At 39.3% G+C, this 15,236-nt stretch overlaps 1 protein-coding gene across 3 annotated transcripts in view; it reads right to left on the bottom strand.

Annotated features, from left to right (window-relative positions):
• The window catches only part of LOC113240537 (single-stranded DNA-binding protein 3), a 28,991-nt gene that overhangs the window by 4,924 nt on the left and 8,831 nt on the right, over positions 1-15,236 (bottom strand). The window contains exons 4-5 of one of the 3 annotated variants that reach the window (XM_026477869.1): positions 13,819-14,007; positions 5,324-5,446 (exon numbers count right to left, since the gene is read on the bottom strand). In XM_026477869.1, coding sequence (XP_026333654.1) covers positions 5,324-5,446; positions 13,819-14,007 — 312 coding nt within the window. The remainder of the gene's footprint in view (positions 1-5,323; positions 5,447-13,818; positions 14,008-15,236) is intronic. The other 2 variants (XM_026477870.1, XM_026477871.1) reach the window with 2 other exon arrangements.

The following is a 15,236-nucleotide window of genomic DNA, read 5'->3' as shown; positions in this document are numbered from 1 at the left end:
CTTATTCTTATTTGTTCGTAAATAAACCAATGCTGTTTACTTGTTCCATGCTCACAGCGGTCAACCGTGACCACGGGACTTGCAAAGATTGTTTGAAAAAACAAATATAAGCGTTTTAGTAAAATAGTTTCAATTCCTATGTCATTTACTTCCATCTTTTTTCACGCTAAAGTTTCGTTTGCTCTGCTCGTAGCTGCATGCGAGTTCCAAAATCGCTGTATTCTACAATACTAAATTAGTTTATAAAGGCAGCGACATATATGTAATGTCGAATGTTGTAACCTATAATGTCGATTCTCAATATACACCCAAAAAAGTTTAATAACTATCGTTCATTATGCAAAGGGTCACTTATATCTTAAATTATATCTATTACATAAGACTAAGAGTCGTATTCCAGAACCCTACTCATTGCTCAAGTCATGACATGAGCATGATTTAAAGCACTAGAAATCATACTCAAGTCCTTGCCATTAGGGTCGTATTTCCAGTGCTTGAAATCATACTCAAGTCTGGTCAAATTCTGACTTGAGCATTGAGTAGAGTTCTAGAATACGACTCTTAGTGTCGTATTAGTTCTAAAAATATGTTTGTTACATTTTATAACAAATCTTGTCCCTCTCTTGATTAACTGTCATAAGCAGAATTTGGCAACTTTTCACGGCAACGTATGAAGTAGTTTTTTACATCTTGAACTTCTAGCTCGTGTCCATATTTAATGAGTTATTTATACAAAATTAAGATACGTTAGCTAGTGAGGAGAGAGACGAGATATTTAAAATTCGCTGCGATAACAATAAAAGCTTAGTATTATAGTTACATATCGTCGGGGACAGTGCAATTACGCGTTACTAGCATTGGATTATCGGTAATTTACTAGCCAAACCAATTCTGCGTAAATTGGCAATCAAACTAGCGTGATCTACGGGTGTCTATTGTTACCAGCCCGTAGACAACATAAATTGCGCAAAAATGGAAGCCGTAGTCATTAGCCCGCTTTACACAGTCACTCTTGATCCGATTCAGAACTTTTCGATATTTTAACCGGATTGTTCGATTGGACGTCGTTCTCGAATCGAAGGCCGCTCTCCGAGCTATTCACAACGTTCGAGTTAAACTTTCGATCCGGATGAAGATACGATATTGTTATCCAAAAACCTTTACGGAGTTAGTCGGTGAAATAGATTGTAAGAAGAATGAAAATCTGTCTAATCCATATTTTTAAGTCAAAGTCAAACTCAAAGATTATTTATTCCATAGGTAAAATAAATTTACACTTGAAAACGTCACAGTTAAGCTACTGCTCGTTCACTACGCTGACCTCCCTGAGAAGAACGAGCAAGAAACTCTAGGGATTGCTCTTTTGAAATAAACTTAAATGCTATGGAATACACTTTGAATCAAATTTGTGTGGATTCTGGAGCCATGTCGTCTTTCCATACATCTTTATCTAACACGTAGTCTTCAACTTTGTAATATGATTTTTCGATCAAAATATTTTTAATGTAGTTTTTAAACTTAGGAATTGATAAACTTAATATATGCTCCGGAATCTTATTGTAAAAACGTATACAGTTCCCCATAAAAGAGTTGTTTACCTTGGTTAAACGAAATCGTGGTACCATGAGTTTGGACTTTAAACGTCTAAAATATAGGAATTTTTCTGTTTTTCACTAAAATTAATTAATAAAATTGAACAAAATCCTGACTATTTAAAATAATAAGAGATTTCCATATTACATTCTTGCTTTGTGAACAATAGAACATTCAATAACCTTACTTTCATTCTATAACTGTGTTCTGAATAACGTTTGTAGCCTTTGCCGGTCGAGAAGTTCGAGAAATCGTACGGGTGTGACGTCATTTCGGTATGGTTTCGAATACGACAATTTGACGTTCGATTCGGGTTTTGTGAATAAAAATGATATCGGTCCACATCTGAGTTATCGTAAGGTTCTAAATCGACCCCCAGGAGCGTACAGTTAACGTTATTTCGCGGGCGATTGCTCGTCTTCGTTTTTGTTACAACGAAAACTAAAGGCTAATAGCGCAGAATAGACCGCGTTAAAAGTTAAAGTGCGCAATTGCGCGGTCTTTACCTTTTCCTTCCAACGTTTTTACACGCGCGATAGTGTCTGTGTAAAGCCAGCTATTGAAATAAGAAAGTAATAACTTTAAATCCCTCTCATGTAAAATTTGGCTTAGTACAGATATGCGCTTGTTACCAATGCTATATATCGACTGTGAACTGGCAGTCGGTACAACAACTTTACAGGATGAAGAAAAAAATTGTTTGCGTCATTTATAGCATCTGATTTATTAAATAAAATATGTAGTTTTTAGATATTTTTATTACACTTGTATGTATGTACACTACGTATTTTTATTTAATAAACCAGATGCAACATAAATTTTTTTCTCTTGATATCTGTAAAGTTGTCAAAATTGTGATAGTACCGGTTGCCAGTTCACAGTCGATATGCGGTGTTGTACTATCCCCGACTATATCTTAACATCGTCCACTTAATTCCGAATGGACGTAACTTAAGATTTTTTTTACATAGTCCAATTCAGAATGACGCGTTGTACAATTTTCAAAATTATAAGTTACGTACATTAGCGCAAGGAACGAAATAATTACACGTAATTAAAACTCAATCCATAAGGAACATTATTCATATTTAGCATAAATCCTTGTATTTTTGGCTTATAGAATGACATTTTTAAATATTTTACGGTATTTCTATGCATATGATACTAGCATAGTATAATAAAACAAGTAGTGTAACTTCTTGAATATGTGCATGTACCCCGCGCGCCGTGTACGGATGTCCACATGCGCATTAATCTCGCAGTACACACGCGGGCAGCACGCACCATTCATTGTAAAAAATGAGATGATATAGTTTTTTTTTTTATAATATCTAATTGCAGTACCATTCAGAGCTTTAAATCACAAAGATCTGAGAGACACTGCCACTGCGCCCGTGAGACATAAGTTGACAAGTCCCATGTGCCTGTAATTTCACCAGCACCCTTACCCTTCAGAACCGGAATGCAGTAATGCTTAGATTACTGCTTGGCGGCAGAAATAGGTGAAGTGGCGGTATTTCCTTGGATGAACTCTTTCACAAGGAGCTCTAAGGGTACTAATTAGAATTAGTATTGAAGCCAGAGGTTTAAATTTATTTGATTGAATACTACGGGTCGTATTCCAGAACTGTACTCAATGCTCAAGTCAGGATTTGAGCAGACTTGAGTATGATTTCGAGCACTGGAAATACGACCCTATTGGCAAGGACTTGCGTATGATTTCTAGTGCTTTGAATCATACTCAAGTCCTGACTTGAGCATTGAGTAGAGTTATAGAAGACGACCCTATGATCCTTTACTCCCAATTGTTTTTTTTTGTGAGAAAATGCTGTACTAGTTTGTCCTGATCTGTTGAGCTTAGTTGGTTCGAGTCCAATCCTATAGAAGGAAATTTCCATTATGTTCTTAGATCTTTGTATGTATGAATAATAATAATATGAGGTTTTGTAAGTTTTGCTTCAGCACAAATTAATAAAAACAAAGATCATTTTTCTCCACTTTACCGTAGCATGAGCACTTTCAACGACATTAACTAAGACCAAGTGTAATATCATCTTAACAGAATCGACATTGAATAAGCGGAATGTCGAATCCCTACCGAATCGTAGCCGTCTTTCTTATTTTTATTTTTTCACAGTTTGCAAATTTTAGCGCGCAACTTTTGACTGTGGTAACAAACGTGTTTGAGATCATTCAGGGTAGTGCCATTACCCATTTCTGCCGCCAAGCAGTAATGTCAGCATTCCTGTGTTCCGGTTTTGAAGGGTAGGGTGCCGGTGAAATTACAGGCACATGGGACTTGTCAACTTATGTCTCAGGGTGATGGGCGCAGTGGTAGTGCCGTTCAGATCTTTGCCATTTAAAGCTCTGAGTGGCACTGAAACCGTTATGGACAGGCGTGTCGCTTACCACCAGGCGCACGACTTGTTCGTCTCGTCACTTGGTAGTATAAAAACAAGAGTCCAGTTAGATCGAAAGATTTTTCGTATCAATAATAAAATATTATTATAAATCTATGGATGCCCCGATGGTGTTTCCGAATTCCACAAAAATGTATGTTTCAATTCGTTCCTATTTATGTGTAATAAGGGCGCGTTCCCATTATGTCGTGACGACACATAGTCGTGCAGTTTAAAGAGTCGTGGTTTGTATATTTAAATGAAGTTGCTCACATATACTACAACACGATTAACTGTCGTTCGCGACTTTAATGACGGTGCTTTTACATATAAACACGGTACGACGTCGCGTCGTCGCGGCATCGTTTTACGATGCGACGTTGTATTGTGGAAATCCACGATAAGCAACGTAAAAAAAATTCACGACTCGCACCGTGGCACGACGCACGTCACGACTGAATGAATGCGGCACTGGGGAGCGCACCGTGAGTTTCTACGATACGACGTCGTGTCGTGGGTTGTGACACGTTGCGATGTCGTGTTAGGAATTTTTTCGTTACTCGTTGGAGATTTCCACGATACGACGTCGCATCGTGAAACGATGCCGCGTCGTAGCACGCGACGTCGTAACGTGTTTATGTGTAAAAGCCTACGACAGACTGTCGTGTCAATTGGCAGAGCTAGAACGACAATGATCCGACAATAAAAATGTGACGACTGATAATCGCAGCTTCAAACGATTCTGTCGTGCAAACGACAAGGTGGCTGCCGTGTACCGATAAAGTGTCGAAACAGCTACAAACAGTCGTTTAACGACAAAGTTTGAAGTTTATTTGTGTTTCTCACTCTTGTTTTGTTTTGAAAACTTATAATGTTATGTAACTCCAGAGATATTTATTTACGTTTGTATGTTGGATTGTTTTGGACTAACTAAAAGTTTGAGTTTAGGAACTGTGTGGAACATTTTTTGATAATTTTGTGTATTGGATCCTTTTCGCTTAACTACACCCAAAGAAACATCCACGACACAGTCACGACATATAGCCGTGATATGGGAACAGGCTAGACGCGACAGTCGTCCAACGATAAATAAAACGTGACGACACAATGGGAACGCGCCCTAACCCTCATTAAACATCCTAAGTCAATGTTCGAAAATGTGTTGTAATTTGGTGTTTTTTTTGTGTTGCTTAGGTTGCCTTTGCTTTGGGTATTAAACGACCAAAATGAAACTTGTGTTGTCATTAAGGAACACTTCTTATTATCCTTAATTTTAAGAGTTTTAATTACGTGTTGAGTATCATTAGCTACAATTAGAGCCCAATGCACACCTTCTGCGGGCGGCGGCTGCGGCATGGAGTGCGGCTGGGGGCCGTGTTCACCCGCAAGCGGAAATTCCGCGCCGAGCGCGCCCGCACCCACGGGCTTCATCAGAGTGTACATGTTGTCTCCGCCTATATCCCCAATAGTTAAGTTAATAACTACTTCTTAAAAAATACCAATCTTATATGGCATAGATTGACGTTATTATTTCTTGAAAAGATATATACCATGTTAATGGTCTACTAAATATCTTAGTGATACCAATTTTAGGAAAAAAATATTACTTACAAACAGTTGTCAGACTATACAGGTGAGAATAGTGATATAAATAACAAATAGTAAATTTTAGAAAGTTCTCATTGTGTTTATCTTTTCTTTGTGTAGCAATTTAGAATATTATAAACAATTTATTGATTCTTTTTTATTTTTGTGAAATAAGTCCACTAGTTTGTTATAATTATTAAATACAAAGATCGGAAACAAAGAAAAATATCCTTAGACCCGAAAGGACTCGAACCTGTGGCCACGGAATTCCGTACCCATTGCTTCACTAAATAAGCGACTCGTCGACGAATTTCTTCTAGGTGTCTGTTATAGATCTTTCCACTGAGGTTTCGGTTTTTCGACACCGTAGCGACATCTGTGAGAGATTGTATGTACCTTCTCACTCAGCTGGTAACTTACCAGTTACCACAAGCTGACATTGATGTCCCTTTTTATGAACATGTATTATTGATTTACTTTGTGAAATAAGTCCCCTGGTTTGTTATAATTATTAAATACAAAGATGACGATTTTTCTGTGTTTTCGATCTAACTGGAAAGTTACCGGCTGAATGAGAAGGTTCATAAAATCTCTCACAGATGCCGCTACGGTGTCGATAAAACCAAATTTCAATGAAAAGGTCTATCAGACACATGGAAGAAATTCGTCGACGTAGTCAACTGTTATTGTTGGTTAATTGGTAAAGCAACGGGGATGAAATCCCGTGGCCGCAGGGTCGAGTCCCCTCGGGTTGAAGGATTTTTCTTGGTGTTCAATATTTGCATTTAATAATCACAAACAACTTGTTTTATTGCTTTTATCAACAAATATAAATACTTTTTTAGCTTTTAAGTAATATTTTATAAATATATAATTTTGTAAATATCAACATTGTCGTTTTAGTCTAATAATAATTTAATTTTTTTTATTGGAAAGACATAAATAATATAGCATGGATACCAATTTCGGTTCTGATATTCATGGTTATATCGATTTTAAACCAACAAGATTATCGATAAGCTAAATAGACTGGTTAAAGCGCGTTATTACAACATGAAAATCTGTTTAATATCTTTTTATATGTCTTTCCATTAAAAAAATAACTTATACAATAACTATACAAACATAACATGGAAGGACGAAATAAACGATTTATACAAAAAAAAAGAAACAAAAAAAAGCGAGTAAAAGTGACCCAAAGCGTGAGGTAAACAAGGTTAGATTTAACTGAGCTAAAATTCAATTTTGTAACATCATATTGTCTCGGTTATCCGGTTACTGCCACCTTTGATATTATTAATCGGGTACAATTCCCTTGACTACGAATGAAGGGGAAAACTTGTTGCATACCGGACGCATTCAATCGACTTAGAAGATACAGAAGCTGGGTATATTGTTAAGGAGCATTTTTTTGTATGACATCAAGTGACGGGACGAACTAGTCGTGCGCCTGATGGTAAGCGACACGCATCGAGTATATAACCAGAATTAAGAGACGAAATAAGGGCTATATATTCCTGGTAACTCTTTTTTGCATTGAAATCACAAATTAGAAAGTTGAAATAATACAGCGCCAACAACTGACCTGTGTGTACGTCTCCGTATATTCCAAAAATATTCTGTATTTATTGTAATAAATATAATATCTCCAGCAATGGCGTGCTGTTCCATTCGGTGGTGTGGAGAAAAACAGTAAAACGTCCAATTACAAAACAAACGGAATCAAATTTCATCGGCAATTAAATATGTAATTTTGCAGTTTTCGTCCATTATAGCAAAGTTCAAGTTAACTGGTCGATTTGACGTGAAACAATTGACGACACTCGTCAATTGTTTCGAATTCGGGCTGGTCAATCGGAACGCCGTTGTCACTGTAATGATATGGCAGAATAGTTTTCAAACAAATTGAATGACATTTCGTCTCTATTTCTGTTTATATACTCGATGATCTATAACAACAAAACACATAGGAGAATTTCACCAACTCGGTTACTTGACCTGTGGCTCAGTTGGTAAGAGTAATTACTACAAGGTTACCTGTCACTAGTCCGAAATGACATTTTCCAGAAATAGCGTTTGCCCGAATTTTCAGAACCTCGAAAGTAATATACAGTAATACACTATTTTTGTCGTTAATCCGGGGGAAATCTGCTTACAGATACTCCGGCAACGCGGGGGCAGAGCCGGGGTTATGTGGGACTGGGCTGAACCCTGATGGGGTACTGCCCGCCCGCACTAAATCCCCGGAGTGTTCCTCCTCTCCGCTGTAGGTGTGGGTGCGAGTACGCAATTGCACTCGTGCGCGCACCCCGAGAAAGGAGACACATCGGTCCCCCGACTCCGAATGTGAGGCTCGCCGAACACCAGGCGAGCCTTCCACCCCGGACCCCTCTAACTTAATCTAACCTAATCGTGTCTTTGCGATAAACATCCAACAAATCCTGAAAGAATAACAGTTTCGTTATAATTCGGTTTTCGATGTAATGAAAATTCAAACAAACGTTATTTCGGAAAAAAAAATCGACTTTGTGATAGGTTACCATAATACAGTGCGGCACTTAGTTTGTTTTTCATTTAATTAAATTTGTATTAAATTGATATTCAATTATTTTTTTGTGAAATTACCCCACTAGTTTGTTATAATTATTATTAAAAAGATCGAAAACTTAGAAAAAAATTCCTTCCTTCGATTCGAACCGTCGCCTTTGTTTTTTCTTTGAAAAATGTAAATTAGGCGGATTACGCATTACAATAAAACTGGAACTAAATAAGACATAATAAACCTATTAGATGGGATTGCAGATCTAGTTTCGCTAATTCTAATATCTAGAATTAGCGAAACTAGATCTGCAATATATATTAATAACTCAATTTAACTAAAAATGACGATTACGTCATCTTATCAACTTATATCACCCTGTGACATAAGTTGATAAGATGACGGCACTTTACATGGCTATTTGTATTTGGATATTTGATATATTTGGAAATCTATCACCATTTGTAGATAGTATGTGTGACAAAGTGTTCACCTTGTTAGCCTATTTTGGTGGCAATTGTCACGGCTCCAATAAACACTACGTCAACATAATTTTCGGATCTCGGTAGACCTCTTTATGAAAGAGTTCGTCCAGGGAAGTACTACCAACCTGTGTAACTACCTGTTTCTGCCGCCAAGCAGTAAAGTGAGCATTACTGTGTTTCGGTTTTGAAGGGTAAGGGTGCTGGTGAAATTATAGGCACATGGGACTTGTCAACTTATGTCTCAGGGTGTCGGGCGCAGTGGCAGTGCCCCTCAGATCTTTGCGGTTTAAAGCTCTGGGTGGCACTGCAATTGTTATGGACAGGCGTGAGCTTACCATCAGGCGCACGACTTGTTCGTCCCGTCACTTGATGTGACAAAAAATACCTGCTTTTTCTTTCGAATTTTGTTTTTTGTTTCTTTTTTTTCACAAAATTCGTGGAGCACAACTTTAGTAAATAAATATGGCTTTTAGGTTTTCGCGATTGTTACACATAGGAAATGAAAGTATTTTTCCCGGATTTAAATCGCGTATATTTGTTTTTTCAAACAAACCGAAACAAACCGCGAGCATGTCATGGATAAAGCTACACATTCAATGAAGTTTGACAAACCCCAGGTCCTTGCAAAAGAAGCCCGTTATCTACCCAGGATGCTGCGAGAGGCCATTGAAATTAAAAAACATCCTAATTTCAACAGGGAAGATGGTTTCTCCGTACCACCAGTTTGGGATCAAATTGGGATAAAATAATTTGTAAAACATAATGTAGCGTAAATTGGAATCTATTCTTTGTAAAATTAAAAATTCAGGTATTTAATTAATAACTATTGTAACTATAGTGAAAAAATAGGGTGGTTTGCATTAATATTAGACATAACTGGTTGAAGACTGTACCACCTCAGTCAACCGTGACCATGGGACCTGTAAAGGGTCCGAAACGTAGGTTTGTTTGAAAAAACAAATATACGCGATTTAAATCCGGGAAAAATAGTTTCATTTCCTATAAATATGGCTGTTTAATAACAGAACATTACCAAAAAAATAAGTTGACGTAGTTTTCATTAGAGGTATCAATTTATTGTAATTGGAAAAGTAGTTGACGTGTAAACAAAAATGCAGACACTGACAAATATGACCGTCTTTATATGGAACCAAATAAGGAGTTGAAGTAATGAATATGACTATAGTGGGACGGTTTACTTGCGTAATTGTCTATTTGACTCCTTTGATGTGAGTCGAGAAACCGACCAGCGCGCCGTAACTCATGTTTGGTGTTTGCCGTATTTATCGACTCCGTTTCTAGACAATCATATTTGCCAGTATCTGCATGTAGCATTAATAGCAGAACTCCTTGTCAAAGAGTTCGTCCACGGAAGTACTGTCACCTAACCTATTTCTGCCGGTTTTGAAGGGTAAGGTTGCTGGTGAAATTACAGACACATGAGACTTGTCAACTTAAGTCTCAGTGTGGCGGGCGTAGTGCCAGTGCACGTCAGATTTAAATTGCAATTTAAAGCTCTGAATAGCACTGCAATTGTTATGGACAGGCGTTGCTTACTATCATAAAAAAATGTTCGTCGTACGTCAAATATTTTTCCAATACCTAATAGCGTATATGACCAAGCTTGTGAAGTGCCGCCTTTACGTACACTGATATTGTAATGGACATTATTGCGAGAACTTTGAGATTTGTAATTATTTCGCGTATTTAATTGATCTGTTGGATTTAGGCGGCTCAGGAACATTAAGTTAGATACCCGACACGCGTTAGATGCTTTTCCGGCTATATTAAATATTAATTAATTAATATTACATAATTTCATATTAGCTCAGTACTAACTAAAGCGAGAATGAAGCAAGCGAAACCATAAGTAAGAAATAAAAACAAGTTTGTGGTTTTAAAATAATATTTAGTTTTTTTCGTGGACATTACCTTTACATTTTCTTTATACACTATATATTCGACAAAAAATCCAGAAAAAAAGGCCGAAGGTAGTGTCCACCCACAGATACATCTAAAAAAGTTTTCTATAAAGTGCCACAGTCATATACCTGGTTTTAGTGACGTATTTATTTTTTTAATAAAAACCTGAAAATTTATCAATTTACATGTTAAATTCCAATATGGCGTCGGCCGCCATCTTGTGTCCTTTTTATTAGTCTGTGTTAACGATGTCAGTTGCGCGTAAACTGTTTGACGTTTTAAAGAATGTTACAATGATCTAACTACAAAACTTTTTTTAAATATTTTTATTTGGAGAGGCATTCCAACAATATTATAAGTATTTCTATTCCGGAAAGACAGAAGAAATTTTGAATTAAAATCAAAATGGTTAAATATATTATTTGTGCTAATTTCTTATTGAAACTTAATAAATGATAGTCAATATTTGTAACACTCTTGTATAATGTTGTCAAACAATTTAATTAACACTGGAGGCTTGTGTTGTACCGATTTTTGATACCACTCTGTATAAATAAAAAATGTTTTAATGAAAAAAAGGTTTTTTCCATCTTATATATCTTTCCATTATAGAAATTCGTTTTTTTTTTGCATAATATAACAACAACATACTATTAAATAATAATAATAATAATAATAATAATAAAAAAACCTTAAAATAAGTCTGCAGGTAGAGAATTCCACTCTATAGCCATTCGCCATACAAATATGGAAGCGTAACACTTCGTGCGAATCTTTTGATGTCCACAACATAGAGGTGGAACCCACGTCTAGTCCCCTGGTGATGGAAGGCGGAGTTGAATCGTGTAACACATTCTCCGTGATATAACCTGTAGAATGCCGACAAGTAGGCAACTTTACGGCGGTGTTCAAGGCTCTGCAGTTTTGCCTCTACTAATTCCGAGTTGCCTATAAGCCTCTTGCCACGCTTGTCAATCGAATTCAAAGTGGCCAGTTGGCATGTAGCAGATCCCACAGGTGTCAGCAGTACTCCATACACGACCGGACTTGTGTTTGGTACAGCTGAAGCAACTGTCCGGGGTGAAGTCCCTATCTACCGACCCGAGAGATAGGGTATTCCGGAGAGACTACGGGCCCGCCGGCAAGACCAGGTACAGCGGGCGTCCGGGCCAAGCCTTCCGCCAGTGATGCGCCTTCACGGGCGTCTCTGGCGGACCCGGATTTGAGTACGAACTCGTTGGGGTTTGTGGTGAGCTGCACAGATGGACATGTTTGTCTGCCCCGGTGATGTGTGGTCGGGGCGTCTGTCTCGTGTGCAGCTAGCGCGTCTTAGTAGCGGACGTGAAGGCCTGAAGCGAGGAGACGCGCGGCGTTGCCCTTTAAGCTGGAAACTATGTCCGGACATTGTCGCGATTGACATCTCTGGCACTAGCCCGGAGAGCTAGTAGAGGATGAGCTAGATATCCTCCGGTCCCTCCAGCCGCTTAAGTTATTAGGAACTGGAGAGACGTTGTTTTTCGGCGTCGGGAAGCGAGCGTGTCTTACAGCTCCGCCACCAATGTGGAGATTTGGTAGTGGACTTTTGAGTTGACGACTAAGCGGTGGCAACTGCTAGTTGTGTAATGCACAACGGAAAGTGAGCGTACCTACTGCTCCAGTACTTATCTGGACAATAGGGAGTGTAATGTACATGCACCCGGGGCGACTCACCTGACGCTCTAGCCCCTTGAGAACCGGATGAAGTCAGTGACAATCCTGTACACTGGCTTATCTGGTTTCGATAGCTGAACTGAGAAGGTTCCTGTGCATGCACAGGTTATAGTGCTCTTCTCGTATACCCTAAGGGTCAGTAGAGAGGGTCACTATAATCAAACCGTTAGTTGCAACGGGAAGTGAGCGTGCCTACAGCTCCGGTACCTATCTGGAAAATAGGGAGGGTACTGTGCGTGCACCCGGGGCAATAGCCTTCTGAGAATCGAATGAGGTCCGTGCAAATGGGTTGATCTGGGGTCCGGATCTGACTGACTACGTGCAGGATTGCTCGCATAGGTTATAGTGCACTTCCATTATAACCAAGTGCTTGATAGCGAGAGTCACTATAAACACAAATTATGCAGAAGCGATACGGGAACTGTAGACGAAAGTGGTCCCTATTTACTGATCCGAGAGATAGGGAGTTCTGGGAAGACTACGAGCTCCCAGGGGCGTCGGGGCCAAGCCCTCCGTCAGTGACTCATCTTGAAGGGCGTCTCTGGCGGATCAGGGCTCGGTTATGGACATGTCGGGGATTGTTATCTGTAGGGATGAACACGTTCGTCTGCCCTGGTAGCGTGTGGCTCGGGCGTGGTAGCGTGTGGGCGTTTATACCGCGTGCAGCGCGTCTTAGGAGCGGTCCAGACGAGTGAATAGCCCTTTTTTAAGTCGTGAGCTATGTCCGGACATTTTCACAGGAAACTGCGACCGGCATCTCCGGGACTTGGCCGGAGAGCTAGACATCCTCCGGTCCCTCCAGTCGTGTAGATGTTTGAGAACTGGGAGACGCTTCGGCGTCGGGAGGTGACTGTGCCTCCGCCAACAAAGAGGAGATTTGGACTTTAGAATCAACGGCTTAACGGTGGCAACCGTTACTTGCGCAACGCGCATCGGGAAGTGAGTCAGGTCACTCGAGGTACTAGCCTTTAGAGAATCAGGTCAGGACCTGACTGACTGGTCACAGTGCAGGCTTGCTTGGACAGATTATAGTGCCTCTTTCGGTATAACCAAGAGTTTCATAGGAAGGGTCACTATAAACAAAACTTATGAAGAAAGGTATGGAAGTGTGCACTGAGGTTTTTTTTTATAATTACCAAGTGACGGGAAGAACGTGCGCCTGGTGGCAAGCAACGTGCCTATCCATAACAGTTGCAATACCATTCAGAGCTTTAAATCATAAAGATGTTATGGGCATTGCCACTGCGCCCGTCACCCTGAGACATAAGTTGACAAGTCCCGTGTGACTGTAATTTCATCAGCACCCTTACCCTTCTAAACCGGAACGCAGTTGTGCTCACATTATTGCGTGGCGGCATAAATGGGTACTTCCCTAGATAAACTACACAAGGAGCTTTAATTGGTCTTCAAATTTTTCATTAATGGTTAATCAGTATTTCTATTAGATAAATATATTTTTTGTAACACTTCCGAGTGTTGCCATTACAAGAGAGTGGTATCAAAAAGTTCGATACGAGTTTTAAATCTGCATTCCGACACCCAGCTTCCACCGCCACCTGTCGAAGATCTGTCTGCCACTTACCAGAATTCGACGAGTCCTGCGGACTGGGCATTATTGGCGTGGGGGGGCCAGGGGGTCCGTTCGATCCTGGTGGGGCCCCGTACGCGCCGGGCGAGCCCCCGCTGTAGTTGAGAGGCGCTGACCCCCCTCCGCCGCCACTGCTGCCGCCTGGCCACGCGCCTCGTGGACCCATTCCCATTGGGGGCATACCTATTTATTTGAGATTGGTTTTTAGAAAAATTTATAGCACTAACGAGGACTATATAACCTTAACCAGTTGACAGATGATCTACAAACGGTCAAAAATGCCCATGGAATGGTGAGTGAGTGGTGAATCGGGTACTCAAACATAATCTAAGGCTAATTACACACGGCACCAGACGCGAATCCTACGCAACACAAAACGGAAACGGAATAAAGAATGTCTATGATGTTGACGGGTCGACCGTGTTTAAATTTTCGACATTTAAATGGTTTAACAAAGTCAACGAATCATTTATTCCATAGGTAAATTAAATTTACACTTGAAAACGTCACATTTAAGCTACTGCTCGTTCACTACACTGACTTCCCTGAGAAGAACGAGAAAGAAACTCCAGGGATTGCTTTTTCAAATAAACTTAAGTGCTATGCACACACTTTAAATCAAATTTGTGTGGATTCTGCAGCCATTTCGTCCTTCCATACATTTTTATGTAACACGTAGTCTTCAATTTTTTAATATGACTTTTCAATTAAAATACTTTTAATGTAACTTTTAAACTGAGGAAATTATAAACTTAATATATGCTCCGGAATCTTATAGTAAAAACGTAAACAGTTCCCCGTAAAAGAATTGTTTACCTTGGTTAAACGAAATCGTGGTACCATGACTTTCGACTTAGCTCTAATGTTAATATTATGGATATCTTCTTTCCCATTAAAATTATGTACCAATCCAAAAATCCAAACGAATCGTTCGTTTTTGCAATACAAGTATGGTTTGAATGTCTGTCGCTTTACCCCACATGAGAATCCCGTAGGACATTATACTATGGAAGTAACTAAAGTAAACTAGTCTAGCAGTACTAACATCGGTAAGCTCACGTATTCTGCGGACTGCGTATGCAGCGTACCTTAATCTGGGAACAACAGCTTGGGACCATTGACTTACAAATAAATGGACGACGGGTCTAATACAAAAACCACGAAAAAAATGTCCCAAGTAAACCTATTTAAACGTAGTGACATGTAAAGGAATATGAAAAAGCTAAAACGTTGAATTTAAATTTGTAATGTCATCGCAGTACTGTCTAATTATGCTTGCTTCGCTGTCAGTCGAACAAACGAAGACTAAAGCGTGAATGACGCTCTGTATACGATTTTAACGCCCTATAAGTTCGGACACTTTTTAGCGCGGACCCGACGTCCATATAATTGTAAGTCAATTATGTATTTTA

Source organism: Hyposmocoma kahamanoa, unplaced genomic scaffold (assembly GCF_003589595.1).
Source record: "Hyposmocoma kahamanoa isolate Upper Pololo Valley unplaced genomic scaffold, ASM358959v1 148, whole genome shotgun sequence".
Classification (NCBI taxonomy): Eukaryota; Metazoa; Arthropoda; class Insecta; order Lepidoptera; family Cosmopterigidae; genus Hyposmocoma; species Hyposmocoma kahamanoa.
Note: the sequence above shows the minus strand (reverse complement) of the source record. Positions and strands in the feature narration are given on the sequence as shown.